At 37.8% G+C, this 27,836-nt stretch overlaps 1 protein-coding gene across 2 annotated transcripts in view; it reads right to left on the bottom strand.

Moving 5' to 3' along the window:
• Positions 1–23,584, bottom strand: part of LOC107721917 (parkin coregulated gene protein homolog) — a 108,353-nt gene extending 84,769 nt beyond the window's left edge. Inside the window, exons 1-2 of one of the 2 annotated variants that reach the window (XM_016530143.1) lie at positions 23,373–23,584; positions 7,478–7,612 (exon numbers count right to left, since the gene is read on the bottom strand). In XM_016530143.1, coding sequence (XP_016385629.1) covers positions 7,478–7,612; positions 23,373–23,471 — 234 coding nt within the window. In that variant the 5' untranslated portion in view covers positions 23,472–23,584. The remainder of the gene's footprint in view (positions 1–7,477; positions 7,613–23,372) is intronic. The other variant, XM_016530152.1, reaches the window with a different exon arrangement.
• Between the last annotated feature and the right edge of the window lie 4,252 nt (positions 23,585–27,836).

The following is a 27,836-nucleotide window of genomic DNA, read 5'->3' as shown; positions in this document are numbered from 1 at the left end:
TCTTGTGCTTTAGCAAGGTATCTCTGGCTAAAACTAGCTAACGTTAAAGTTAGTGAGTCCATACAAACCTAAATAGAGGACTGTTCTTGCGTCTTGTACAGTGTAGGGCAAAAACATAAACGAAAGTCTACATTTCACTGTCTCTTCATATTTAACTGGTTAAATGTACTTTATCAAAAAGATATAGGGACATGGTTTTCACACTGACAGCTGTCATTTTAAGACAGTTAGCAACTCCGTTTGTTTGTCCGAGTTCGCAACAGTAACTAAGGGGGGCGGGGCTTACCGATAGGTCAATTGGAGGTTGGATGATCAGTATTGAAAGCCACATCATGTGAAGGCATCCAGCAAAGCTTCATCACAGAGCTTCCTGCAGTTTCCGCCAGCTACTGTCTTCAACTTACAAAACCAAGAGAAAGCTACAAGGACATTGGAGTTTGTTCAAAGGTAAATATTGTTTGATTTTTTTTTTGCCCCTCTTCCCACCTTTGTTCAGAAATAGTCATTCACTCTTTTTACCTCCCACCCCACCTCTCTCTTTCTTTATTTCTCTCAAACATATAGGACCCAATTAATACTTGCCACACCTAACATCCCATTTCTCTATTATTACATTTTAGGCACATCATTGGTGTGAACCATGAGAGGGAAACAAAGGCAAGTGACTGTGGTGTCGAAGAAGACAGGGCAAGGTTTTATAAAAATCTTATGAACTTTGAGTGGGACAGTATTTAGTAAGGTGAAGTCACATGTTCTGCAACTAGATGTTCATTTCAAGTCATAGCATTTTGTTCTGTTCAGTCCAGTCTCACTGGTGAAGTGGAAACAGTCTCATTAATAATGCTTTAATAAAAGCCTAATGTTTTGAAGCCATCTCTTGTCCAAGCAATTTGTGTTCAAGTAATTTTAAGTTGTTTTCAGTTTTAGAATGTAAATTTTAAATCATTAGCTTCTAGCAGTGTTACAATGTTAAGATCACGTTCTACAGTACTTTAATACATTTTACAGTAATAAAGTGCTTAGGAAATTACAGTTGGAATACTAAAATAACAGTGTAATGACAGTAAATACTGTAAAGCTTATATTTTCTACGGCACGGTACTGTAATATTTTTTACAGTAATAAACTGTTGTTGCAGATTACAGTAGGTACACTGTAGAATAACAGCTTTGTGCTGGCAAATGTAGCTGCCAGTAGTTTACTGTAATTTAACAGTAAATTTTTTTACAGTGGGATGGAGACCAGCAGACTGACAGACTGACAGTTCAGTATGCTTTGTTCAGTATGAGAGTACAAACGGAACAGCAAGTAGAGGGTGCATGCGAGGACAGAGACCATCCAAGCAGTTACAGAGAGAGAAAGACAATCAGAGAGACTGTAGACAGAGAGAACAGCTGTAGGGTGACTGCAGAGCTGCAGGGAGACAGGAACAGCCGGAGGGACAGTCAGTGAGACAGGCAGTCATCATCTGAGCAGCTGCAGGGAGTGAGAAGGTCAGATCAGTCGCAGAGAGTTACAGAGCAGCCGTTTGGGAGACAGACAGAGGAAGAAGCCAGATAGAGACGTGGCCAGGGAGGTGGTGTCGCTACACCTGGGAGACATGAACATCCCCGTGGGTGTCTGAATTTGAATATGAATGTCTTTCCTGATTCACAACAAGGGCAGTGACAGGGGCACTTTCATCTTCGGCGAGCGCGTATGTGCATGCGCATCGTACAGTGCATTAATCACAGGGATGCTCGAGCACCTCCACCAATCCAAACACACCGTCCTTGAGGTTACAAGAAAGACATTAGGGCTGTCTATCCTCGCCCATCCTTTCTTTTAAATTAGGCTTAAGTGCGTGTGTGGCGTATTTCTTCATTCTCAGGATAACAGCATTACCGTCCAGAGTGAATAGAATCATTTCCAAACCAATTAACCTCTGACAGAATGGATGAGTGGACAGGAATGAGAGCAAGTGAGGAGAAAGAGTGTGTGCAGAAGTGAGAGAGGCTGAAATCTTTGAGGGAAAAAAAAGAAGAAAAAGGGGAAAAGCTTTGCACAAGGGGACGGAGTGAGTGACAGGGGTCTTAGATAGTGATGGGACCGGCATGACAGCGACAGTTAGACTGCGGCGTGAGGTAGAAGGAGGTAGAATATCAAATGGCCGCCACCCCCCAGTCAGTTTCCCCTCCGCCAGCCACAGTGCGCTGCTAGCATTAGTATTTGACATTAGTGTGCGCCCTGCTCATTCTCTATGCTGAGGAGTGTTTGGCATCCAGCTGCTATGGCTCCATTTAGTTAATTAAAGGCTCCATTTAGATCTGCAGCCTGCTGGCTATGAGCATGTCAATCAATAGCAGCTCTGTGGCTCATGGTGGGGCAGAACGACTGATCCAACACGATCCAACACCCCCCAGCCCCGGTGCATCTCGCTCATTCGGCCAAAGTCTGGGCTCTCAAAGGCGCCCATCTTTAAGTTCAAATACATCAATGACTGCAACTCACACAGCTTCCATATTTCTCCATATAAATGGCATGGACAGACTCTCTTTATTCAGGGCTGGAAGGAGAGAGAGAGCTGGAAAGAGCATCATCAGTCATTCAGAAAACACAATTTTCAAACTTTCCCAGCATTTCACATCATTTTGCCTTCGCGTTAAACCCCAGTAGATCTGGAGCGCTGTTGCCACACAAATATCGTGCCAGTTTTGATTGTCCCCCCCACCCTCCCCAGTCAGCAGCATGATAGAAGGAATCAAGTTTACATTGATGTTTTCTATTAAATGCTTCTTCGATTTTACACCCATGTCAAAATTCAGAGCAAAAAAAAATGACAACATAAGAAGAGAAAAAAGTAGAACACAGAAAGACTTGGAATAACTGATAAAGGTGAAGGATGACATGGATGGATGGAGACTTGTTCTTATTCAGAAGAGCCTGTGGTTTGAATCATGAATCAAATGACTCTTATAAGCCATTAAAAAGGCTCAAATGTATGAGTTACTGATTTGAATCAGTTTAATGAATCAATCACTGTGTGAATCAGTTCTTGACTTACTCACTGAGCCACAAGTCATCAACAACACTAACAAAAGAAAGCAGGCTACTAAAAGAATAAATAATATAATCATTAAGGTGCCAGAAGTGAAAAACAGAATCATAAACAGAATCATTAAATTCTTTACAGGCTTGTTCACACCAACACAAATGTTCAGCACGAAAATTCTGTCAATTTCAATGCAAATATTACTGGTTGGCAAAGGTTTTTTTTTTTGCAGTTCAATGGAAAAGAAAGATTAGAACTCCTCTGTCTAAAAAATCTGTTGCATTAACTGCATGCAAATGTTTGTGTGGGTCTAAACAGATTCATTAACAGCCGTTAATTCATATTTAAAATGTTTATCGCACCAAATTTTCACACTGAATATTCATCTTGTTGTGAACAATCCTTACAGCTAGTTCACATTGCCCCAAAAATAACTGTTTAACTCAACCTGTTTATTCAGTGTTTGTTGGGTCTTGGGAAGCTTGAGCAGTCCGCTGTCATTTTCCCAAAATGCTGATGCAATCTGACGTCATTGCGATGACGTAACAGTTCCAGTCAACTCAGTAGAACCAAATGAACAGAAGAAACAGGCTTTTCAACTGCAATTAATCAACATTTTTGTAAACGCAATAAAGCATGCTTTAAGGATAGAAAAAATATGTGCTGTGTATTTAGCATTAAATAATAAAATGTGAACAATGCATGCAGAAAGACAGGTTTGTTGGGGATCTGCCAGATATCAGTGACCACAACATCAGATACCTCTCTCTCCTCCTCTCTCTCTCTCTCTCTCTCGATGGAGAAAACACTTTGGAAAACCATAAAATTGATGGACTCTTCTGATAGCAGCAGGACCATGTGCAAGAGATGCACAAATGAAAGAGTGAGAAAGAACGAGAGAGACCTCCTGCTTACTCTTATCAGTCTACTGCACATGTTCTTAACACACTACATGTCCAAGCTTTAACTGCGGAGACAGCACGAGTGAGAATTGTGAGGACTCGTAGAAAGAAACTAAAAATATCAGTTCTCTATTTCACATCTCTGTGCATTCAAACGCTGTCCTTGACATTTAAACAGCAGTGTCTGTTCTCATACATCAACACACACGTACACCTCCTCCCTGAATACACACACCTGAATGCTCACACATGAGCAAAACTCAATGTTTAAAGATGCAAATGCACACAGTAACGCACGAAAGGGCCTTCTTCTAAAGGACCATGTATACCATGAAGTAGAAATACAGGGAGGTATGGAGAAAAAGTAAAAGGGGAAACACTTTAAAACGCCTGCAGGAATGCACTGCTGCTCCCTGCTGCACAGAGAGGGGGATACACACTCAGAAGAGGAGACGAGATGAGATGAGATAAAAAGAGACAAAGATATAGATATTAATAGATATTGATTTAAATGTAAGGAAACATCATCGTTGGCCATCCCTGGTGTAAATAAGGGGTCAATGACAAATAATTTTTTTTTTTTTTAAATCGATTTTAAAATACTAAATTTTTCAAATTCTTACAGAAGCACTCTGTTGTTTTCAAAAAAAGTTATCAATTTTTCAAGAAAAGTTTACATTTAATAACTCTAAATGCCATGTGGTAAAACCATCAAATAAAAAGTAACATAATTTTCCAACTCTGAAAACATTTGCGTGCACACATCTTAATCAAAGTGTACAAATTCATTTTATATATATTATACAATATATATATATATATATATATATATATATATACAATATATTATATAAATATATATATATACACAAATATAATGAATTATTAATTAATAAATATCCTTATTTAAATATTAAGATTTGAAGAGTCGCACCACTTGACATTTTACATGCCAAACAAACCTTTGTCTTAAAAAGGTTAAATTATGTGATATTTTATGAAACTTTTTGACCTTGACACAGTAAAGAATGTGCAGTAAGGTACATAATATCATATTGCAGTAATGTCACCACAAGCACATATTTCCAATGAGCCTGTGTTGATTAAATCACATGACTTTGATTTTGTTGACAACAGTTTTAGCAAATAATATTAAGCAGAGAAGCAATTTTGTTTAAATAGTTTTCATTAAGAAATAATAATTAAAAGATTACGTCAAAGTACTTCCGTTTTTTGTTTTTGTTAAGAATTTAATTTTTTTTTCTTTATTACGATATCAGGACATTTGTACCACCCTGATATTTTTATTTCATGCCCCCCAAAAATGGCAAACTGAATTTTAATTCAGGAAAAAAAATTGCTTATAAAAAATTGGGGGTATTCAAGCCAATGTATAAATAAATTGCTCTTTAGATATTTTTTAATAAATGAATAGAGTCAGGGTGTCATATCATTGATCCAATGACAGATCTGCATGATTAAACCACCTGGACAAAAAAAAAGACTCTATTACAGACTTCGCGCCCTCTCTTTTAGACGGATTGATCTGGTCACCGTATCTTGAACTATTGCCCCAAAGGTTCCTCTGTGCTTACACAGCTGTGCCCACATACTTCATTTAATAAACTAGCCTTTCATACACGCATGCACTGCTTCCACTTACACCTAACATACACCTAATGAAACACTTATAAATGGTTTCAACCCAAGCATGACCTCTAAGTGACCTGGTACTGCATATATTACAGGGGTCACTGAGGGCACGGTTTTACTCAAGCATACGTGTATCATATTTACAGAGCGAAGGCGTGTAAATACTGCGTGTGAAAACCAGAATCAAATCAACAGCGGCATGAGAAGGAAAATCAATAAGCATTACAGATGCATTAGATGTGACAGCTACAATTTCATACACCACTTCCTGTCGGCTCCCAGCAATTTCATAACAACACAAAGAAAAAGAGACATTATTTTTTCAAAAGCATAGGAAAATTCATTTTGAAATTTGCTTTTAATAATTCATGCCGAGGCTTTCAGAGTTTTTCCAACCAGGAAAAAAGAGAAATACTCATGAATGAGAGAGAGGTGAGTTGTGCCTGTCAGGCACTGTACTGATTCCTCTGAATTAGTGCGCAGACAGCAGGTTAACACTGATAATACTACTGCTGACCTTCATGAAATAAACACTATGTCTAACCAGCAGGCGCACAGAGACTCGTGACAGTCTGCTATTAGGTCAACCACAGCTACAAGCTGTATCACTACGCAACTGTAGCGCAGAGGGGACAATGAGCATCACTCTGATTGATCAGAGCTCTTTATCTTTTCCAAGCATAATACTCACTCTCACACACACAATACTTTTGTGTTTTCTATCAAGATGGGAATTTTGTTTACATATACAGTACAGTGCCAAGGTCTTAGGCCACAAGTATTTTCACCAGCTAAAAAAATTGTTTAAAGTCATTTATTTCTATCTTTTGCTGTAGAGAAATATCAGTTTACATTTCCAAACATTCATTTTCCATTACATGTAATAATACAGTGAGAGTTTTGTTTGCAAAAGGGGTCTGACATCAGCCAGTGCTCCACACAGAGATCTGATCTCACCATTACCATCACCATCATCTCCGAAATGCTTCAAGAAATCCAACCTGCAAAGCTACCTGAAAAACTATGCACAGGTGTAAAGGATGGTCACACCAAATGTTGCTTTAATTTAGTTAATAGAAGTTAATTGATAAATGAAATTTATTTATGACATTATATGTGACGGCATCCTCATTTGACAGCATTTTACACAAGTGCCTAAAACTTTTAACAGCACTGTAGCTTTGCAGGTAGGTCTCTTGAAGCATCTTGGAGACGTTGGCACAGTTCTTCTGGATTTAGTCTGTCTCACTTTGTTCTGTTTCTTCATGGCATTCCAGACAGACTGGATGATGATGAGATCAGATCTCTGTGTGGAGCACTGGCTGTTGTCAGACTCTTTGTGCAAACAAAAATCTCACTGGATTATTACAATTATTAGCAAAATGAATGTTTGGAAATGTAAATTGATATTTCCTACTGACACACAATTAGCAAAAGATACTGACTTTAAATAATTTTTTAGATGGTGAATATACTAGTGGCCTAAGACTTTTGCACAGTACTATATATATATATATAAAACATTTCTGCGCTTTCACTTTTTCATTAATAAGTCAATGACGTGGTGCTCATTTCTATTTCTTTTTTTTTGTTTTGTATGGATCTATTAATTCATTTAAAACACTTATTTTGACACTTATATGTATTGGGAAAAGTTGTTTTGTCACAATTTGTATTAGGGAAAAATGCTATTCAAGCCACATTCAATTGAATCATATAGCTTACGACCAAGAACGGCCTACTTCAGGAAATTAGTATCTAAATGACAAGTAAAGAAATCAACTACAGTTTGTTTTGTATGTGAATAGCTATATCTACAAGTGATGTGTAAGGAAAGCTGATAAATATATTGCACTACAAAGACAGCAGAGCAAAAGTTGTTTTTAAATACCTTCCATGCGATGCGGTTGCCTTTAGAGTCATGTTCCAGTGCGATGGGAAAGTCTCCACGCTCGTAGAACTTACGGAAGGCTGTGGGTTTAGCTGGCCTCTCTCTGAAAGCCCCTGCAGCTGGAGGGCCCACCACCTACAGGACAGAGAAAGAAAGCCTGTTAGATGCTGTGTCATCAGAGTGAATGGCAGTCTGAAAACCATCACAGAAAATTAAATGGTTTTGATCCTCTTTCATCCCAATGTAAATCTGCTCTCTGTCTGATGTAAGAGGAAGCATCTATCTGCTTTATAGCGACACGCTACAAACCATCAATTATTCACAATGTCTGCCTCACATAATTCAAGTCTAGCAGTTCACACAAAGTACATATTAGCAGTATAAATAAACAGGTGCATTCGCCACAACATACAAGATCGTGACAAGCTGAAGAAAATTAAATGAGAGTTGTTTATTCGGGAACACAGTTGAACTCGTGAAGACTCGTGAATGTGGCAGCCCGGGGCTTTGCTCCAGGCTTTGGCATAAACTCTGACTTCATCTGAATAAAATCACACAGAGAGTCACCCAGTGATGCTGTTTTGCTTAATTGCTATTGAGCTTAATTGCTATTGGTTGTTCAAATTTAAATTAATGCATAAAGCTAATGGTTAACAAACAACTATGCTAATGTGTTTATATGAGAAACATGCTTTTGGCACAATAATACATATCTTGAAATGCTTTACATATCTTCTCTGTGGTCACATCAAAGTTTATTTGCAGGAATGAATCAGTGTCTGTATGAAAAATAGAAGTTGGTTGACATCTTGTTATAAACATGAATTATGAACACTAGCTGTTTAACTAATTTGGTGTTAGCTGATTTTGAGCTCACTGAATCAGTGAGTTGAACTTGAAAATTAATCGGACCAGTCCAATACTTGAACAATTATAACCACAAGCAAAAATAAAAGACACTTTCAAACCTAGCAGCCTTCTGTCAGTCAACATGGCAAATCTGTTGCACAATCTGCATAGGACAATTTTTTTCTCACATAAAACTTCAGAAAGCGTGGATTCCTATTGAAATTACTACATTTCACCCACAAAAATTTGATGAACAACAGAAAACATGACTGCGTATTTAGCGGCCATTTACACAAAATGTGTTTTTGAATTCCGCTGCATTGATTATCCATTGTTTTTTTCTATTATAAACATGCCGTGTTTGAACGTTGCATTCAGGTCTTTTACAGCATCTCATGCATAATACAGCATTCAAAAAATGTGGCGCTCAAGTTCAACTTTCAAAATACGTTGTTTTTTTTTTTTCATTCAACTACCCTGTGTCTCACGATTTTAAAATCAAAACACATTCTGTGTGAATAGCTCTTTAAACTGCTCTGATCAAACTGAAACCAAAACAAAAAGCAAGCAAACCAAGCAAAATGATCCGATTGAAAAGATCTCAAAATAATTATTCATTTACTTCTCTCAGAAACTTTCATGAACATTCCAAAAACAATTAGGGAAGTTGTCACCATTTTTCAACAAATAATGACTTTGATCTGTTTCTCGCACAAAGCTTTTGTATGACTTCAGAAGAAAATTCATATTCATATTCAATAGCTTCAAAGAGGCCTATGATAAGATTCAATCTGGTACACAATGCTTAGTAGTTCAATAATTTATTTAATGTTAAATAAATATAAATATTAATTATATAAATATAAATATTAATTTATATGGCAGCAGAATCTTAACAGATAACATTCAGCCTGTGATGGACGGGCATGAAGTAAATGTTCTCCACACAGTGATGGTCAAGTGAGCACTTCCTGTGAGTGAAGGAAGATGATGACAGCAGAGTCCATTCTATCTGCCGTTAAACCGAGAACACACACACTCATCTGGGGAATGAGTTGTGAGTCCTCAGCCATCTCTTTCTATGCAAGCTGTGTTTCAATCACTGGAAACCGCTCTACCTCAGAGAGAGAGCAGCTCATTAATCCTCAGGCTGACTTCGCATTGGAGATGGTGTAATTCCATGAAGGTGATCAATCACCTGCCCAAGCTGAGGCCACATCTCTCTCGCTCTCTCTGGGCTCCTAAACTGCTTCTGAGAGCCTCTGATGGATGCTTGGTGAGGGGCTGCAGCTCTCCGCTCGGGCAGGTGAAACCCGCATTAACATTTCCACTGCTCTCTCTTGCCTCCTACTCTCACAGGGCACACTCCCCTGACAATATCATTAAATTTCTGATAATGTATGTGTGTGTGTGGCTGGTGACTCACCAGGTTTAGAAGAAAAAACAGAGGCTGCTCTGATAAGGTCAGACTTCACACAACCGCTGCAGGCAACTAAATTACCTCCCTTTATTCATGGAGCATTCACCTCCACACTCCACACACATACTCACCGATCCACCCACTAATACACATACACACACAACCTGAAGGGAAGGTCCCTTAGAAAAGTCACCCAAGCACCAAAATATCAGAGTACGTGATGGCTCATCTGTTTATCTATTTATCTGAAATGAGTGGTACAATTCACTGTAGATGAAAATGGGGAAATATGAGCATAAGTTGTTTGAAATTGTATAAATGTCCACAAAACCATAAAGGCTTTTCCCTTATTTTGCAACTTTATCTCCTACATAATGTTCCTAATTATACGAGACAGACGGACATTATATAACATTTACACTGGAAGTGTGAGAATTTAAATGAGAACAGCAGCTTTCTGTGATGGTGACAAAACTCTGAAATAACACCAATGTCTTGTTTATTCAAAGAGGACATCTGACTTCACCTTTCTTCAGTGACATGCTAAACATACACTTCTGTTCAAAAGTTTAGGGTCTGTAAGATTTTTTTTTTTTTTAAGAAATTAATACTTTTATTACTTTTAGACACTGAAAACTGGAGTAATGACTGCTGAAAATTCAGCTTTCCCATAACATAAATAAATTACACTTGGTATTATTATTTCACAATATTCTTCTTTTTTACAATATTTTTGATCAAATAAATGCAGTGTTGGTGAGCTGAGACTTCTTTCAAAAACAAGAAATCATACCCAGTCCAAATTTTTAAAGGCTAGTGTAGTTTTAACATAAAATATAAGCTAATAGATTTACATTTGCTGTTTGTTATACAAATACAACAATTTAGATGTGTTCTAATTGCCTTTAGCCTATTAATTATAAAATGTGTGTAAGCAAAATTTTGATATTCTTCTCTCCTCGTCTTTCCTTTTTTGGGGAGAATAGGAAATATGCAAATGAGAGAAATAGATTTTTTTTTTTGCCATCAGGGGAACCTGAGCCTAAAGTCGTGTTTAGAGCTTGATTTAACACTCCTCCCCGCCGGTAGCCTGCTGAATGCTAGTGAGTGTGTTGCCCCTGTGAGGAGACAGAGCTCAACTGAGTCACTCCTGATTCTGATGAAAAATGACAACACACGGGCAAAGACGCCAACACTCACTGTGGAGAACAAAAGCGAACGAGGGATGAAACAAACATCATGTGTTCAATTATGAATAAGAGTCAAAGATAAAAAGCTTGAAAATGGCCGCACAATGCAGATTTTCTTCAGACTGTAACTAACTCTTGTACAAAACCTAAATAAATTCATTTTGACTTCAGCTCGGCAGCATACTGTACAACAAAGCAACCAGCTTTCAGTCTTAATATAGCTGATCATACAGTACATAAAGATCACAAACATTTCCACAGCTCTACAAAACACAAATACAAGAAAGCAAAGTCGTAGTAAAAATATCCTCTTTCAACAACCCTCATCTGCATTTTTTAGCTTTCCTAGTAAAACTGTCCTCCATAATCGTATAATCCTATAAGCATCACCTTCACTCAGCGATGCCACAAACATTCACAGAAAATGAAGATGTTGTTTTAATAGTCTTAATCTAAACCTGGATGAGCCATGTGCTGTAGGAAAAGTGATAAAACATTTTAATAATACATCTGTCGTTCCAATTTGTACCAGAATGAGACTTTTCTGTCCATACGTTTACCACACGGTACACTGGCACGAGAAATTAACAAAGGCTCAAGGCAAAAATGCCACTGTAAGTGATAATATTGTCCCAGATATTTCAAATGTGGGAGCAAAATGTGCAAAGAAAATATATAATGTATTTTATATTTTTTATATATAATATGCTATTCTAGGTCTTTTCTATTCTGTCTTGTTATATTATGCCTATAGTGATCTGTAGCAGATGATATAACTAAATGCCAGTCAATATGAATAAAGCAGTTGATATAACTAAAAGCCATAGAATGTCTTATATGGTTAGAAATAATTCCAGGAGGCAAATATTTCTACTTAATAAAAAAATTCATTTCTAACACACTGTACACTAAACTGTAAGTGCATTGTGGGTAATGTGGAAACCTTATACAACTGCTGCACATTCAGTCAATGAAAATCTGTCTTCTGTTGTGTCGCTTTGCGCATGAATGTACAGTAGTAGTGAACACTCTAAATGAATTAGAGGAGGGCATAATTGTGTTTCACACGCTACAAGCAGTAACGTTTGTAGCTCTTTGTGTTATGCACACACACACACACATCTGGTCACCGGTGCTGACTTTTTGCTGAGCCAGCTCAATGAATCAAGCACATTGATCAGTCTTGCCACACTTTACATATACTGCCATGATCAGTAATCAGACCTGCATCTATTCAGTACTGTGCAGACCAATTTAACAGCAATCTAAAGAATAACACCTATGATTGTGAACCATCAGACACATTCTATCAGCACATTCACTGCAATCTACAAAGGCATCTGGACACCTTTAAGAGTGTGTATCCTTGCAGATGTGTGTAAGCTGAGAGATTTTTTGACTGTTGGTCAGCAGTTCTGTTCAGATTGTTGGTCTTATATTGGAACACCATGAGATTATCAAGCCAGAGCTGCGTTCATCGTCACAATAAGCTCATAATGTTCGTCATCTTCAGCAGAGATGACAAGATACTGCGTCTTTTGGCTGACAAACACTGAGGCAACATCCCACTGCTGATTTCAAGCTTAACAGCCACCACAAGTTTCATCAGGTGACAAAAAAGAACACATTTGATTATGCATGTATGAATTTAGGTGCAACATTCACACAAAAAATAAAACAGCTGGCACATTTTTCACAGACACACACACACACACACACACACACACCTGGAACCTCTTGCTGAAATCCAGGGCATATCTGAGTGGGATTTCATCTACATTCTCTGAACCCAATTAAAAAAAATAAACAAAAATGACTTGTCATTAAAATTGAGTACAATGCACTTTTGAGTATCAGAAATTGATGTTAAACTAGTTTTAGCTTTTAGTCAGGCTTGAATATAAATTTGTCACCACAATCTGGTCATCTATAATTACAAATACTCAATCAACGTAAACTCAGCACACCTGAAACGAGGATAGGTGCATGGGAACAAAATCGAACAAAAAGTTTAATCAAAAATAAGTAACGAACCCGCAATCTTTATTATGACCTTCATCAGGCACATTTGCCTGATGAAGGTCAGTGGACCGAAACGTTGCGTTTAATAAAGTTTAAGAATTAGCAAGTATTGATAGTGTGCGGGTTCGTTACTTATTTTCATCTATAATTACAAGAAAGGATGATTATATTCTTTAGACAACTGTTTCACGTCATTAAAAAATGAGCTAGAGCTATTTTGTTCATTATTTCATTTAGCTACCTAAATGCTCTATTGTTAATTCCATTGAACCGCTGATCTGTGGTTTTTGCTTGAGTAATCAGAACAATTAATTGCCGAGGACCAACATCTCAGAAAGCCGAATCATCAAATCTACTGTATCTGCAATTGTTTTAGAGCTAGCATTTGTGATTAACACATCAGGGGCATTTTCTCAGGAGACAATGGAAGCAGAGCAAAAAGAAGAAGAAAAAAACCTGAATGACAAAATAATTGATTGTAGCAACAACAAAAAAAAGAGAACAAATACGATTCAAATCATGTTTCATACATCACATTTCTCTAAAGTAACACTAAAGTAAAGTAACAGTGACTTCACCAGATAAATCATAAAAGCAGATCAAAGAAAATCACAGAATACCAAAGAGAATGCAAACAAACTAAACTGATCTCACACTGAAAACTAACTTCTACTGCTTTTGCCACATTTTGCATCGGCAGAAGAAAGAAAACTGGAAAGAGAAAGGAAGACCTACTGTATAGATCATCAGGAGTCCTGTTCAGTTTTTGAAAGGCAACTGTCCTCTTCAGTATAAGAGGAACCAAACAGTTAAAGGAACAGGTCACCCAAAAATTAAAATATTTTCATTTACTCACCCTCATGTCATTCCAAACCTGTATAAGTTTCTTTCTTTTGTTGTACACAAAGAAGATATTTTGAAGAATTTTGAAGAGCCAAACACTTATTGGTCCCCACTGACTTCCATAGTAGAAATACTATGGAAGTCAACTGTTTGATTACCAGCTTTCTTCAAAATATCTTCTTTTATGTTCAACATAAGAAAGAAACTCATACAGGTTTGTAATGACATGACGGTGAGTAAATGATAACAAAATTTTCATTTTTGGGTGAATTATCCCTTTAAGTGAGTTTGCAACGGAAGCCTTGCCTACTCTGGAAAAAAAATCACAATTCCTAATCAAAGTAGACAATATAAGAGAAGAGGGACATTCCCTTAGAAATATACACAAAGACTGCTCTTCAGGAGAGAAAGTCTGCACTGCAGTGTTCAAAGTCTGAAAGATAAAACACATGTTAAAAGATTCAAAGAAACAAAAACATTTAGTGAAAGGTTAGAAATAATAAAAAAAACATTTATTCAAAGAAAAGAGATTAAGCAATAAAAGATGTTTTTCTTTTTTGGCTGCCTTGTACAGTAGTTTCCACTAAGTTACTAGTTCAAAGCCTAAGTTTCAAAATGTGGCAACAGAGAAGCCACATTGGAGGCAACATAAAAATATTTAATGCAAGTGGAATGCGTTATATGCAACAAAAAATAATAATAACAAATATTAATTAGAAAAATATAAATCTCACAAAATTCTCAAGATAGCATCATCACAAAAATTGCAATTGCTTTGAATTTTCTGTCAGATAATCATGATAACATTTGTATCATGGTCCACAAATGGGTGTAATCTAGGCTATGGGTTACAAACAGAGTGCTGGTAGCTAATGTGGTGCAATTGTTATAGTTGGCTGGAAACCATGAGCCAGTGCACTATCCAGCAAGACACTTAACCTAAGGTTTCTCCACAAGGACTGTCCCTGTAATAAGTGTACAGTAAGTCAACTTGAATGAAATCGTCTGTCACAAGCATCAGCTAAAGAAAGGAAACAGGTTTAGTTGGAGTAATCATATTACATCACAACATAATGCATCCTTTTGTTATTTATTTGTTTAACCAGTCTCTTCTTTAGCTGATCCAATTCATTTAGGACTCCCAATAGCCCACCCTTCCCAAAAGGTCAGGTCAACATTATGGCAATTTACTTCTTATAGATTTTTAAAGAAGAATGTCAGAGAAAGGACATTGTGCAGCATATTGGCATGATGTGACTTTTCTAGAGTGTATTGATTTCCTCCCAGCCATGTTTCCTCATGTGCTAACAGCATGTAGGCGGTCACAAGGCCTTGAGAGATAACAGTCCATGACACCTGGATCATCCTATGGCTATGACCCTGAACCAGATTCAAGGGCACTCTCTGTCGTACTGTCATCTTGAATCGAGTTCACCGTCTGCTAAATCCTCACGTATCCATCTTCAGGCTTCAACAGGCTCATCTCACTCAAACTCTGCATTTCCTTTTGCTCATGATTGTTTCATTAGTTTTTCACTCGTTGGTCTACTTCCAATTTTTCTCCCTCCAGGATCCTATTTGCTTTTGAACCTAAAACAAATCAGTTTGATTTATTTTTTTCAACTTAGAATTTATTTTCTCATTTTTATTCTGAAAAAGTGATATTGACGTTTTCCCTTCCTGCCAAAAGGTTGTAAGTCGTCTTATCTCCAGAGCAGCTAGCATATGTTACGTATTGAATGTCTTTTGTCTGCCACGCGCTAACCGCTATTGACAAACACATCCAATCATACTTTCCTAAGCTTGCTGTCCATAAAGACACAGAATTGAACCCCAATCATGTGTCACAGATGCTATCTAACAGCTTTATCTGAGTCGTGCTCTAACTCTCACTATTTCCTTTCTATACCACTGTCACTCATATCAGCCTGATCTTGGGCATCGACGTCACTCTCACTGAGACACCAAACCTGTTGAAAACGTCTCAGGTTACTTATGTAACCATGGTTCCCTGAGTAGGGAACGAGACACTGCGTCCTCTAGGGGTCGCTATGGGGAACGCCTCAAAAGCTCTTACTTTGCTTTTTGGAATGCACGCTTCAAACAGACCGGTCAGTGAAGACGAAGAAGAGAATGATGTGTGCTCCCGGCGCTTATTTATACTATAGTCGCACCGGTAGTGACGTCATGGCTGTCGCCGGCCAACGAGTTGGTGTTTTTCTATGTATGCTTCAGACACGGGTCACGACGAGGCGTTCCCCATAGCGACCCCTAGAGGACGCAGTTCGAAGTTCCCATGAAAGGGAACTCACATTTATCTATGATTGTAATTTTACTCATACAAAGCCTAGCGTATTAGAAGGCAGTTAGAAGTCAGACACTATGTATGTTTAGCAGCAAAAGCTGTTTCTGCTGTTATAAAAAATGCACCACGGATGTATCATGAAACAATGAGAACAAGAGGAGAACAATGATGGACAGCAAGGTTTTTGCTGAATAATGACTTAGTTATGTGATGTAAATCAGGGTTAAATAGATTACGGAAAAAGCATATATCAGCTATTACATCCTGAAAAATATGTTTAAATATAGCCTAGATGGCAATTTAACAGAGAACTTAATTTAAAGAGGCAACGTCTTCCAGAGTGCCACTTTTTCTCAACACCACAGAAAAGGTCACAGAGCGCCCGAGATTGACATGAGCAAACATTCTTCTGAGTTCTGCCTATTATCCATTCATCTTTAAAGCAGCTTTTCATAACAAAGCGCTTTTGGAGATAAACTATAAAGTGCAAAAGAATCCACAGCTATCTAATTTTAAAGTAAGAAAGCATTTAGAAGTTAGCGTGCATATGCAGCCTCTAAAGTACTAATCCACAGTTTCATGTTGCTATTTGAAATGTGAAATGCACAAGAAAAGTGCCCAGGGAAAGGGGAGAAAGGTGAAAAATTATGCAGGCAATAACATTTCCAGATGCTATGTGTTCAGTCAAGGGCCTTCAGAGCAGAGAGGGTGTTTGATCAATATAGCATCAGTGCTGAGATGCAGCCCTGCGACTAACATCCACATATCCATTTCTCCATCAGACTTGACAAGCGGATGGATGGATGGACGGACAGATGGATAGAGACAGACAAGTAAAGATGGATGGATGCATCGATAGACACACAAATGGATGGATGGAGACTGACAGCTACATGGATGGATGGATGAATGGATGGATAGACAGACGTACGGATGAACAGACAGATGGATGGATGGGTGGAGAGTTGGAGACAGACAGGCACATGAATGGATGAATGGATGGTACAGGTACATGGATGAATGGATGGACGGACGTGCGGATGGACAGACGGATGGATGAATGGAGACAGGATGGATGGATGGATGGAGACAGATGGGTACATGGATGGATGGACGGACAGATGGATGGATGGATGGATGGAAAGAAGGAAGGATTGATGGATAGACGGATGGAGAGTTACATGGATGGATGGATGGATGGATGGATGGATGGATGGATGGATTGAGATAGACAGGTACATGGATGGATCGATAGTACAGGTGGATGGATGGATGGAGACAAACAGGAACATGGATTAATGGATTGATTAATAGAGACAGAAGGTACATGGATGGATGGAAACAGTCAGATAAACAGATGAATGGGTGGATTGATGAATGAACGAACGAACGAATGAATGAAGACACTGGTGGAGAGACACATGTTAGATTGCAGGTTACTGTTTTGGGCCTCTGGCCCCTCCAGCTCTGAAATAAACTGCTAACAAAAGGATTGTCACTGACTGGACCGTGTAAGAACATCTACTGCTCCCTGTAGGGATTTTTACTCTATTTCTTTCCCTTCCGTCCTCCAGAAATGCCTTTCATCCGTAACTTCTTCAGGTTGACTGCCCCCTGGCATGGAAAGGGTGATGCGTTTCCCACTTTAAAAGTAGGTGAAGACCTCCACGTGAAAAAATAAAATGCTCTTCCACTCATCCTCTGTGGCAGGATAAATGGGAAAGAAGATGGTGATACAAGGCCTTGTATTGATTCAGTTCCTATGGCCACAAATACCTGGCAGCATAATAAGCCTGTGTGCTTCAAGATTCATAGCTTTTAAGGCGTCAAATGGCCTTGCTGTTATCAGCAAATCATGCTGCTCACCACACAGACCTGCTATTCATCAGCGACCACAGGTAAAGACTAGAGATGTAGATATTAATAGTTTTAGAGTCAGATCTCAGGCCAGTGGTGTGTGCTGAAGCGATGCTAAATGTCCAGGAATGTAAGTAGCTGGGTTATGGACGGCTTGATGGGGGCTTTGTTTATGACCTGCAGAAAGTAATGAAGTAGCTGTCTGTCCGAGAGTGAAGGTACCTGCCTTGCTGCCCAGTCCAAATGATATAATGTCTAATGATCTAGTGAGCTTAAAAGGTAGCGAAGCAAATATCTACTGGCTATAATGCTTATTTCTCAGTAGAAATTTAATTTACTTGTGAAATAAATACATAAAAAAAACAAATAAATAAAACATTCATGTATTTAATTTTATACATCATACTGGGACAAAAAAGTAACGGTATTAAGTTTAATAGTATTTGGTAGCTTGATGTTAACAAAAAAAGATATGGGAAGAAGTATGTTTTTTCTCTTTGATAAGCCCAGTTTTTTATCTTTAATTATGTGTGATTATATGGCTATCTGCATTTTATAATTTGCATTTAGCACTGTTTTAGCCTTCTGTCTGCGACTCTATCAAGTAGATAAAGTTTCAAAGGGGAGAGCAGAAACAAAAAGCATGTCAAAAGCTTAGGCCCCCTTTCGGATCTCCCGACTGCAACTATATTCCTCTCATTCTATCAGAACATATACCTGTGACCAAATTTTGGGTCACGACCCAGCAGTTGAGAACCACTCCACTAGATGTAACAAACAAGGCTCTTGAAATAAATGTAGGCTACACTTGTAAGTTCATACTCTCCTCTTTGAGACCTACAGAACTTAACACACTCCTGACAGTACAGCTTTCCAGAATGCACAAATATCAAAAAGCACTCCTCTACCAAACCCTCCCGTTCACAACAAGCATCAAAGTAAACACTCCCTGGCTGTGTCAGTCATTAATTTACACAGCGAACAGACATTAAAAAAATGAAGAAGAATACAGAATGACAAGAAAAAATATTCCAGTCTGCCTGCCTCTGTCTCTTTCTGGTGCAATCACTAACAGTAATGAAAGGCACTGTGTAATCGGTAAGACAGAGCTTGAAGATGAACTGCTGGTGAGTTTGACAGGAAACGTATGTGTACGTAGATCTTTCTCATTTTTTGAAAATCTGTGTGCACATGGAAGCGCACACGCCGCAGTCTGGATGACACGCTTTGTTGTATAACAAACTTTGCAGAGCTTTCCTCTGCATTGCATTTTTAAGCAGAGGGAGAGGTATAGGAGTTATTAAACATCTCCAGTGTTGAGCTTGCCATCTGAGAGAGAATGTGACTGTTTGATGAATCAGCCTCTGACTCTTCTACCTCTTACACACATAATGAGCAAAAACCTCTAAATGTTTAATGCAGCCAGCAGGATATGTGGGCTGCTGTGTCAATATGCTGTGGATTAGCAGCTTTGAAAGTAGGACCGCGTCAATTTGTAGATGACGATAATCTCCGCTCTATTAACAGACAGCAAGTTATTCCTGCCATGTGCCACATTCAGCAAACAGAGCTGGTCCAATCAGCCATCCAATTTTAACAGATTTATAATCAAGAATCTTTGTTAAAGAAATCACAGTGCAATGGGATGGTTTGCCAAAAAAATGAAAATTCTGTCATCATTTAGGGGCCATTCACACAAAATGTGTTTTTGTGTTTAAAAACGTGACAACCAGGGAAGTGAAATGAATGTTTCAAAACTTTTAATTTCAGCACCATGTTTTTATAACTGTCAGAAACATCATCTAGCACATTTACATGGAAAAACAATAGTTCTGTGTGAACGGCCTCTTACTCACCTTCATGTTCCAAATCCAAACCCATATCATCTTGTTCCATGGAACACACAATTACATTTTAAATACTGTAGGCCTGCTGGTCATGTTTTTTGCATGCAATTAAAATTAACGGAGAGCTTTTAAGCTGCACAAAAGACATAAAAGCACCATAAAATAACTTAATGTATCCCAAAAGTAAAACAAAAGAAGCGGAAAAGAAATAGTTAAAAATTCATAATTTATTTCCTCAAAATAGAGCAAATGAGTCCTATTTTATAATTATTTTATGGTGCTCTTTTTGTCTTTTTTGGAGTCTAACAAGCCACATCTACCTTTGTTGTATCCACTTTTTTTCAACGCAGAAGAAAGCAATTTCATATCGATGTGCAGGACATCTGATCCATTGTCCACTATAAATAACTAGAGGAATAACAGTAAATGTCAAAACAGTATATGTCAAAACTCGTTGCACTACCAATTAGTGTTTATGATTATAATTATAAATTAAAATATTATGCAACACCAGTTTGCAGCATTAAGCAACATACTGTAACAGACTGCTTCGTACAGCTAAAACAAGGCTTTGTTTTTCAATGAGAAAAGAAAGTCATAGGTTTGGACTGACATGAGGATGAATAAATTTTAGAATTTGAATCTTTATTCAAACTACCTCTTTAATGTTTTGACTTTAAATTTAACAATATTTTACCATCAAAACTATCCTCATGACAACTTTGCTTCCCTAGAGGTGAAGCGTGAGGAAAACTGCACAGTCCAAAATATATTTGCACCTTCTGAGCAGGACAATGAGCAAACAAAACAGCTGTTTAGCTTTAGGAAAGACTTATCATTTAAATTTAAGAGTAAGCTTGTTGTCATACTGATGTGAGTTGATGGCTATAATGAGGAACAGTCATAAATTAACAGACATGCCCTCAACAACACTCAGGCTCTCCTGTGAGGGACCACAGTCTAGATCACAACCTTAATTAGCACATGGGGGAAATTTAGGTCAGTTTAAGCACAGGAGTGAGGGTTTAGCCATGAGTTAAGGAGGGTAATTAATTAGTCACATGCAGATGCTAAACAGGCTCATTAGTGAAAGTAACTGTGGGCTAAAGGATGTTTGTGTGTCTGTGCATGTGTTAATAGTTGTAAACATAAAGACGCAGAATAAATGAACACAGTCCATGCTGTGAAATAGCTCATTTCATGGTGTGTGGATGTAACAAATGCAGCTTATGTAGGACAAAAAACTGAATGTAAATTATATATAATCTGTCAGATTATTTCTCTAAATCCATCCTTATGGCTTTATGTTTCAAAATGCTCCTCTCAACTACTGCACAGATTTAGTCTAAAATAAGAAAATACTATCTTTCAACGGAGCGATAAGAGCTGCCAGTTTAAACTGATAGGCATTTATACTTGTTACGGGTATCTAATACATCTTCATCTCTGGCCAACTCGTAGACGCTATCAAGAGATGGGCCCATTTTAGGCAATTATACCGCAGCCTGCACTGATGGGGGTGATGTCGTGGGGCACGATGAGAATGATGGGTAACTGTCAGCTGTGTGGTGAAAAATGGGATCCACATTGTGTTGAAATAAATGTCTAAAGCAAGCAGAAACTCCATTTTGAAGTGACAGTTTGTTTTGTAGATGCTAGTATATGTGCAAAGAAAAGAGAGAGAGAAAGAGAAAGAGAAAAAGAAAGACATAAGAATGTACAGTAGTACATCCAGGACAATGCTGCAAATCATGACTTCATGAATCCAAAATGCATGTTCCCAATGTATGAATCAGTTCATGAAATCACTAATGACCTGTGTTAATAAATGTAACTGAAACATTGTGTATGAAACTGTTTTTAAAACAGTAGGACATTAAACCAGTACAAGCCCGTTAAAACAGAAACTACACCATTAAAGGGTTAGTTCACCCAAAAATGAAAATTCTGTCATTAATTACCAGCGTATAATCAGCGTTGTTTACATTCAGCATATGCGCTTTCTCCTGAATGTAAACAACGCTGATTACGTTCTGGGGAAAGGGCACACACGCGTCGTGGTACTCTCCAAAATGGCGGAAGACGGTAACTCGGGGAGAATTGTTGGATAAATTATGTTATTTTTGTTTTCTTTGTGCACAAAAAGTATTCTCGTAGCTTCGCAAAATTAAAGTTGAGCCACTGATGTCACATGGACTGTTTTACCGATGTCTTTTATACGTTTCTGGAACTGGAAACATTGCAGTTGCGTTGCTGTCTATGCAGGGCCAGAGAGCTCTCAGGTTTCAACAAAATATCTTAATTTGTGTTCCGAAGATGAACGAAGGTCTTACGGGTTTGGAACGACATGAGGGTGAGTAATTAATGACAGAATTTTCATTTTGGGGTGAACTATCCCTTTAACACAGATAATAGTCACATTAATATAAGAACATTAATACAGAACACTAGCACTAAGTTATCCCACAACTAATCGTTCAGTTTGTTTACATGTCTCATACAGTCATGGCCAAAAGTTTTGGCAGTGACATAAATTTTGTGTTTTGCAAAGTTTGCTGCTTCAGTATTTGTAGATTATTTTTCCACGTTTCTATGGTATACTGAAAAACAATGATAAGCATTTCATAAACAGTGAAATTTGTTTTTGTTTTGTTTTTGTGAAAAGTAAAAAAATTTTGGCCAATGAAGCTTTTAGCAATTATTTAAAATGCATCTGATCACTCTACACAATAATCTAGAAACAAAGTGAATGAACACCACAACAGCTTAAGCAGCAAACTTTGCAAAAAAAACTAAATTTATGTCACTGCCAAAACTTTTGGCCACGACTGTATTTTTTTGTTCATTTTCGAAGGTTGCACCCTCCGGAAATCGCATTTGTCGGCTGCATACGTCATTAAGGCTGCCTCTTTTCAGAAAAGTAATCCAAAGTAAGATAGCATTTACAATAATTTGCCTCACAAACAATAACAGTCAACTTTTTTATATAACTTTTACAACGGTTACTTAAAACTGACTATAGCGCGAGCAAATAGCATTCGAGCGTGAGCTGTGAAGGACATATTGGTTGGATACACTGAACCATAGACTGTGAACGAAAACGTTTAGTGAACGAAAACTAAACAAGTCTGAACAAGACTCCGAGAGGCACTCGATTAGACATATCATTTAGTGAACCAAATGGACAGGCATATCTAGTAATAAACGAACTGAATGAACGAAGTATCTCTTTTCGTGACCATCAAAACTACGTTCACAACAAGGCAAATCAATGATTCATTAACAAAAGACATTCACTTGTCACCACCTAACGTTACTGGCGTAATGATAGTGAATCGAGTTAAAAGAATCGAGTCATTAAGATGAATCAAAATCCCCAGCAACGTTTGACTCGTTTGATGCAGACGGAAAAATATAGATTGACAGTAATATAGCCTACTTTATGCAGGTATTATTTATGGTTGCTGGAAATACTGTGTGTTCATTATCAGTATATTCTGGTATTAATTTAACTTAGATAATCACTAAAACACTTCAAAACAAGAATAACAAATCAACATACACTCACCACTGAATTCTTCATGGTGGATTTCACAGTAAACCCCTCCGTTTTCAGTTCTCCTTTAGCCAAAGGATGAAATGTTCTCATTTTCGTACACATTGCTAACTAAACAGAGTTTCAACTCAACAAGAGCTATACAAATTAAAAGACTAAAATTGCACGTTGAACCCCTTCTAACTCAATGGCGTCGCATTAGTGCTTGTCTGTTTGTGTTGCCATGAGGAATCAGTTGAGGACGCGCTGCGGTTGCTATGGAGGGTAAAAACAAACCCGGATGTTCATCTTGCTATGGAACAACTCGCGCTCTGTAGTCGTTTATCAAACGTCATTAAAAACGAAAGGGAGATGGGAAATTATAGTATAGCAAAATGATAATCAATACGGGAAAGCATTATTATGTTCCAGTGATATATGTGAGTGCATATATTTTCTCTGCACATCTATCTTTTATTCAGTCTAATTAGATTTTGTTTTTCCAATAAATATTTTAAGGGTTTTGGTTTTGGGTTTGGCTCACCTTTGTAGTTTTAAAAGTAGACACGTGAGACCAGTGAAACAGCAAGTAACGTCTTATGTGTCTGTCCAGGAACAATTTTAAGGGTCTAATGAGTAAACTAGTGCTGTGGTTCTCAACCTTTTTTGACAATATAACTTTTGTCATTTAATTTAACATGCTTTGATATTTAATAATAATTTAATAATATTTTTGACATTACAGTGACACAAAATAAACAGCTTTTTGTACACATGACCATAATACCCAATGAAAAAGAAATTTTAAAAAATACCTAATTGTTTTGCATTTTTAACATTTTACTCAGGTTAGATTTCTAAAATATGAATAGGCTATATTTATTATTACATTTAGTAAATATTAAAATTATTCATATTTTAAATATTATTAAAAAAATAATACTATAATAAATCAATATAAATATTGTTTTAAATCCTTTTAGTTCATCTTTTGGCCCACTTAAAAGTTTCCTGATGCCTCTAGTGGTTGAGAATCACTGTCGTAGTCACCTTAGGGCCTCCCTCACCACAAGGCCTGGGCAAAACATTCCCAGTTACCCACCTCAATGACAACACTGTGTCCATCCTGAATCATACGCTTAAGCAGTGATGCTGTATCCTACAGGTTTACTAGCACATTGTCTGCTAAATCTAGAGAGAATTTCACTGCACTAAATCATTCCACTATAAGAGTTTGGCACTTTTAATCTCTGGTGTGTCTTTGCCTCTGGACTCTTCGCAGCAGTAGGCTACAGTAATTAATCTTCAGTGTGGTGTGCAAGCAGTTTCTCTGAAAACTCCTATTTGGTTTTTATGACTCCTCCGAGGAAGGAAATGCTGTGTATGTGTGTGTTTGAGGGGAAATATTTGCAAAGTTATACTCCTATTAGAGCCATTTGTGATCATTTTTTAATGCATCAAAAAATATTTTGCAAGACAATCTCATGCTAACAGACCCTAGTAAACAAATCAATTAACTGTGTTATTTATAGTTATCCACCATATCTGTTTGCCTGTCTCATCAAAACGAAAACACACTGGACAGTTTCACATATTTTTACTGTTATCATGCTGTTTTTCCATATGACATCGCTAAAAGAATTGCCCTCAGACACAAACCATTAGATGCTGAGTGCGTGGGCCTCATTTATGCCATTCTCATGGCACTAATGATGTGTATGTGCGCGAAAGCCGTTCTGATGTGCCAAGGTCTCAGTCCCACTGCCTCGGCCGCACACACATGATATGTGTGTAATGAGTAAACAGCAGACCTTCATCTTCATCATCACGGCCTCCGCTCGCGTTTGATGTGTGTCTCATTTGGCTGTTTCTCTCAGGGCTGATGCGGCATCCACTGACACAGGCAGCAATTAGACAGCGATCACCAGAAAGTTTGGTGCTGCAGGACCATTAACAGAGGAAAATGCACACCTCGGAGTAACAGAAGCTGGGCTGGACACACACAACACAACCGACAGGACTCATCGGATATGCCAATCAGCATCCCCCAAACGGCCCATTAGGGCTGCGGGTTCGAGCTTCTCTGCAGGACAGCCGCAGATATGACACATCAGCAACTTGACTCAGTCAGGAAGTAAAACTGTGCGACTGTAACAAAGAGAAAACGGGATGGTAAACAATGCATCTGAGAGTAGCCTACATTTCTGTGTAGCGTCACAAAAAGTCATCAGCATTAGAGTTTGCTTCAGATTGAAGTAGCACGTAGCAATACTCTCTAATGTTCGGTTTTATTGTTTGTGCACTTGTCTTCTCCTTTCCGCTTGAGTTTTGTTGCTGTGTTGTGAGAGTATGCTAATAATTCAGGAGTTCAAAAGCAGTTGCGTATCATATTCTGGTAAATATCTGCACTAGTGCATGATCAAATGCCACAGAGTTAGGGGTACAAAATGAATAAATATATTTAAATATATATTCAAGTATATTTACACACATCACCATTTGAATTTTTGGGGTATGTAGTCATAAGATTTTTTAATATTTTAGATTTTTTTAATGTTTTCTCTTATGCCCACAAAGGCTGAATTTATTTAATCAAAAATACAGTAAAAGCTGTAATATTCTGAAAGCTGTTTTGAATCGGTCTCCTCTTTAAAGCAGTGAAAAACAACACACTTAGACAATATTCCAAAGATCAGATCCATACTACAATCAATATCCTACAGGGACATATTGAGGCCTTGTAATTTGTTTTGTTTTCTGTTGTTGTCATCCACGGTTGGCCTGTTTTAATCTTTTCTAGTGATTATTTGCTCATTCTGTTCGAATCCAGTCTCTGATCCGACTGACTGCCCCTTTTGACTTTTTTCATTTGCCTGAGAATTATTAACTGAGCTTAATCTAAATGCCATAGAATAAAACTCTAATTTAGATGGGATTTTTTTAAATCAGATGGGCTACTTTCTTTAATCAATGAATCCCTGGGAAACTGCTTAAAACAGCATCTGAAATCATCTATTTTAGCCTATTCTCACTGTCAAATGCAATCTCATCTGCTGCATTTTTCTATATCTAAAGTCAACATGAATTGCCATTACTTTCATAATGTAATGAATAAACAGGATATTCAATGAAAAATAAAGTAGAATGGAACTTGATGTTGTACATCTGGAACTGGCTGGATGGTGAAATGTGGGTATTACATATTAAAATTGGCCAAAACAATGCCTACAAAGCTATCTGGCTTTTTATTTACAACCCAGTAGCCTTCGTGGTCTCTGTGATGTCAGCAGAAAAGGAAAGTTGTTACAGAGGAGGAAGTTTTTGCATTTTAACAAAAATGCATCAAAAAAATGTTCACAAAAGAACAGACATCAAAGATGAAGTCACATTTACCATTGCTCTGTGAAATTTTGCATGCACAATTCCGACATTTCAATAGAAATCCATGAAATTGGGAGTGTTGCCTAAGGGCGCATTTCAGTAACATGAATTTGCCAGGTTTACCAAAAGCCTGCTTGGTTGACGTCTCTGTGAGCGGTGCTTCATTAATCTCTCTGTGACAATAGACAACAGACCTTTCGGACCAAATACCCAGCAGGCACATGATGTCAATATAACGTCAGGTTGACGTTGGACATGACGTCGGACAGATGTTGCATTTTGGTTGAGAATGAAAATCGGGTTGATGTCAGTATTTGACGCCAATTTGACGTTGGCTTAACATTGGATTTTGGTTACACAACCTAAAACAACAAATATCCTCATCAGCTGGCGTCGGTATTGGACATCAAATTAACATTGACATTAGATGTTGAATTGACAACCAAAATGTAACCCAATATCAACGTCTTATGACATTGTGTGCCTGCTGGGTAGACAACTGCAATTTTGCTAATCTAATCTATGACAGCACCTTAAGAAAGTAAATATTGTCAATTTTGATTCATATCATATATTACCTGCTGAATTTCATTCTTGGACAGATTGTGGAGGTCTTCAGTGCGGTCTGCTATATTATTTCACTGATCTTCATGGTGACAGGCACATGTGTTCCCAGGTGAATCTTAAGAAGATCAAATTGGTGACACCTGAAAAGTACAAAGCAGCAGACAATGGACTTTATGCACTTCACTTGAATCAACCTACTGTGAGAATTTTGCTGTTGTAGAAACCCACAGAGATTTTAGAAACATCTAGCTTTAAATTAAGACCTAAATGTGAGGCAAAACTGTCAGACACTTACATGTACAGTAAGTTTTCCCATTAGAATGATGTTTGGATGAAGACTGGTTTCTTATTCGCTCTCTCATTCTTTTCTTGCTGTCTTTCTCCCTTCCCTCTCTCTCCACCTCAGCAGTCTGAGCAGATGGCGTTTAAGTAAAATATTATTAGCACCTCCTTGCAATCACACACAGCAGCAGACTCTCTGAGCCCAGCGCAAAGGTGAGAATGATTAACATAATGGAATCAAAGACTTACACAAGCTGAAGC

Source organism: Sinocyclocheilus rhinocerous, unplaced genomic scaffold (assembly GCF_001515625.1).
Source record: "Sinocyclocheilus rhinocerous isolate Xijiao unplaced genomic scaffold, SAMN03320098_v1.1 scaffold432, whole genome shotgun sequence".
Classification (NCBI taxonomy): Eukaryota; Metazoa; Chordata; class Actinopteri; order Cypriniformes; family Cyprinidae; genus Sinocyclocheilus; species Sinocyclocheilus rhinocerous.
Note: the sequence above shows the minus strand (reverse complement) of the source record. Positions and strands in the feature narration are given on the sequence as shown.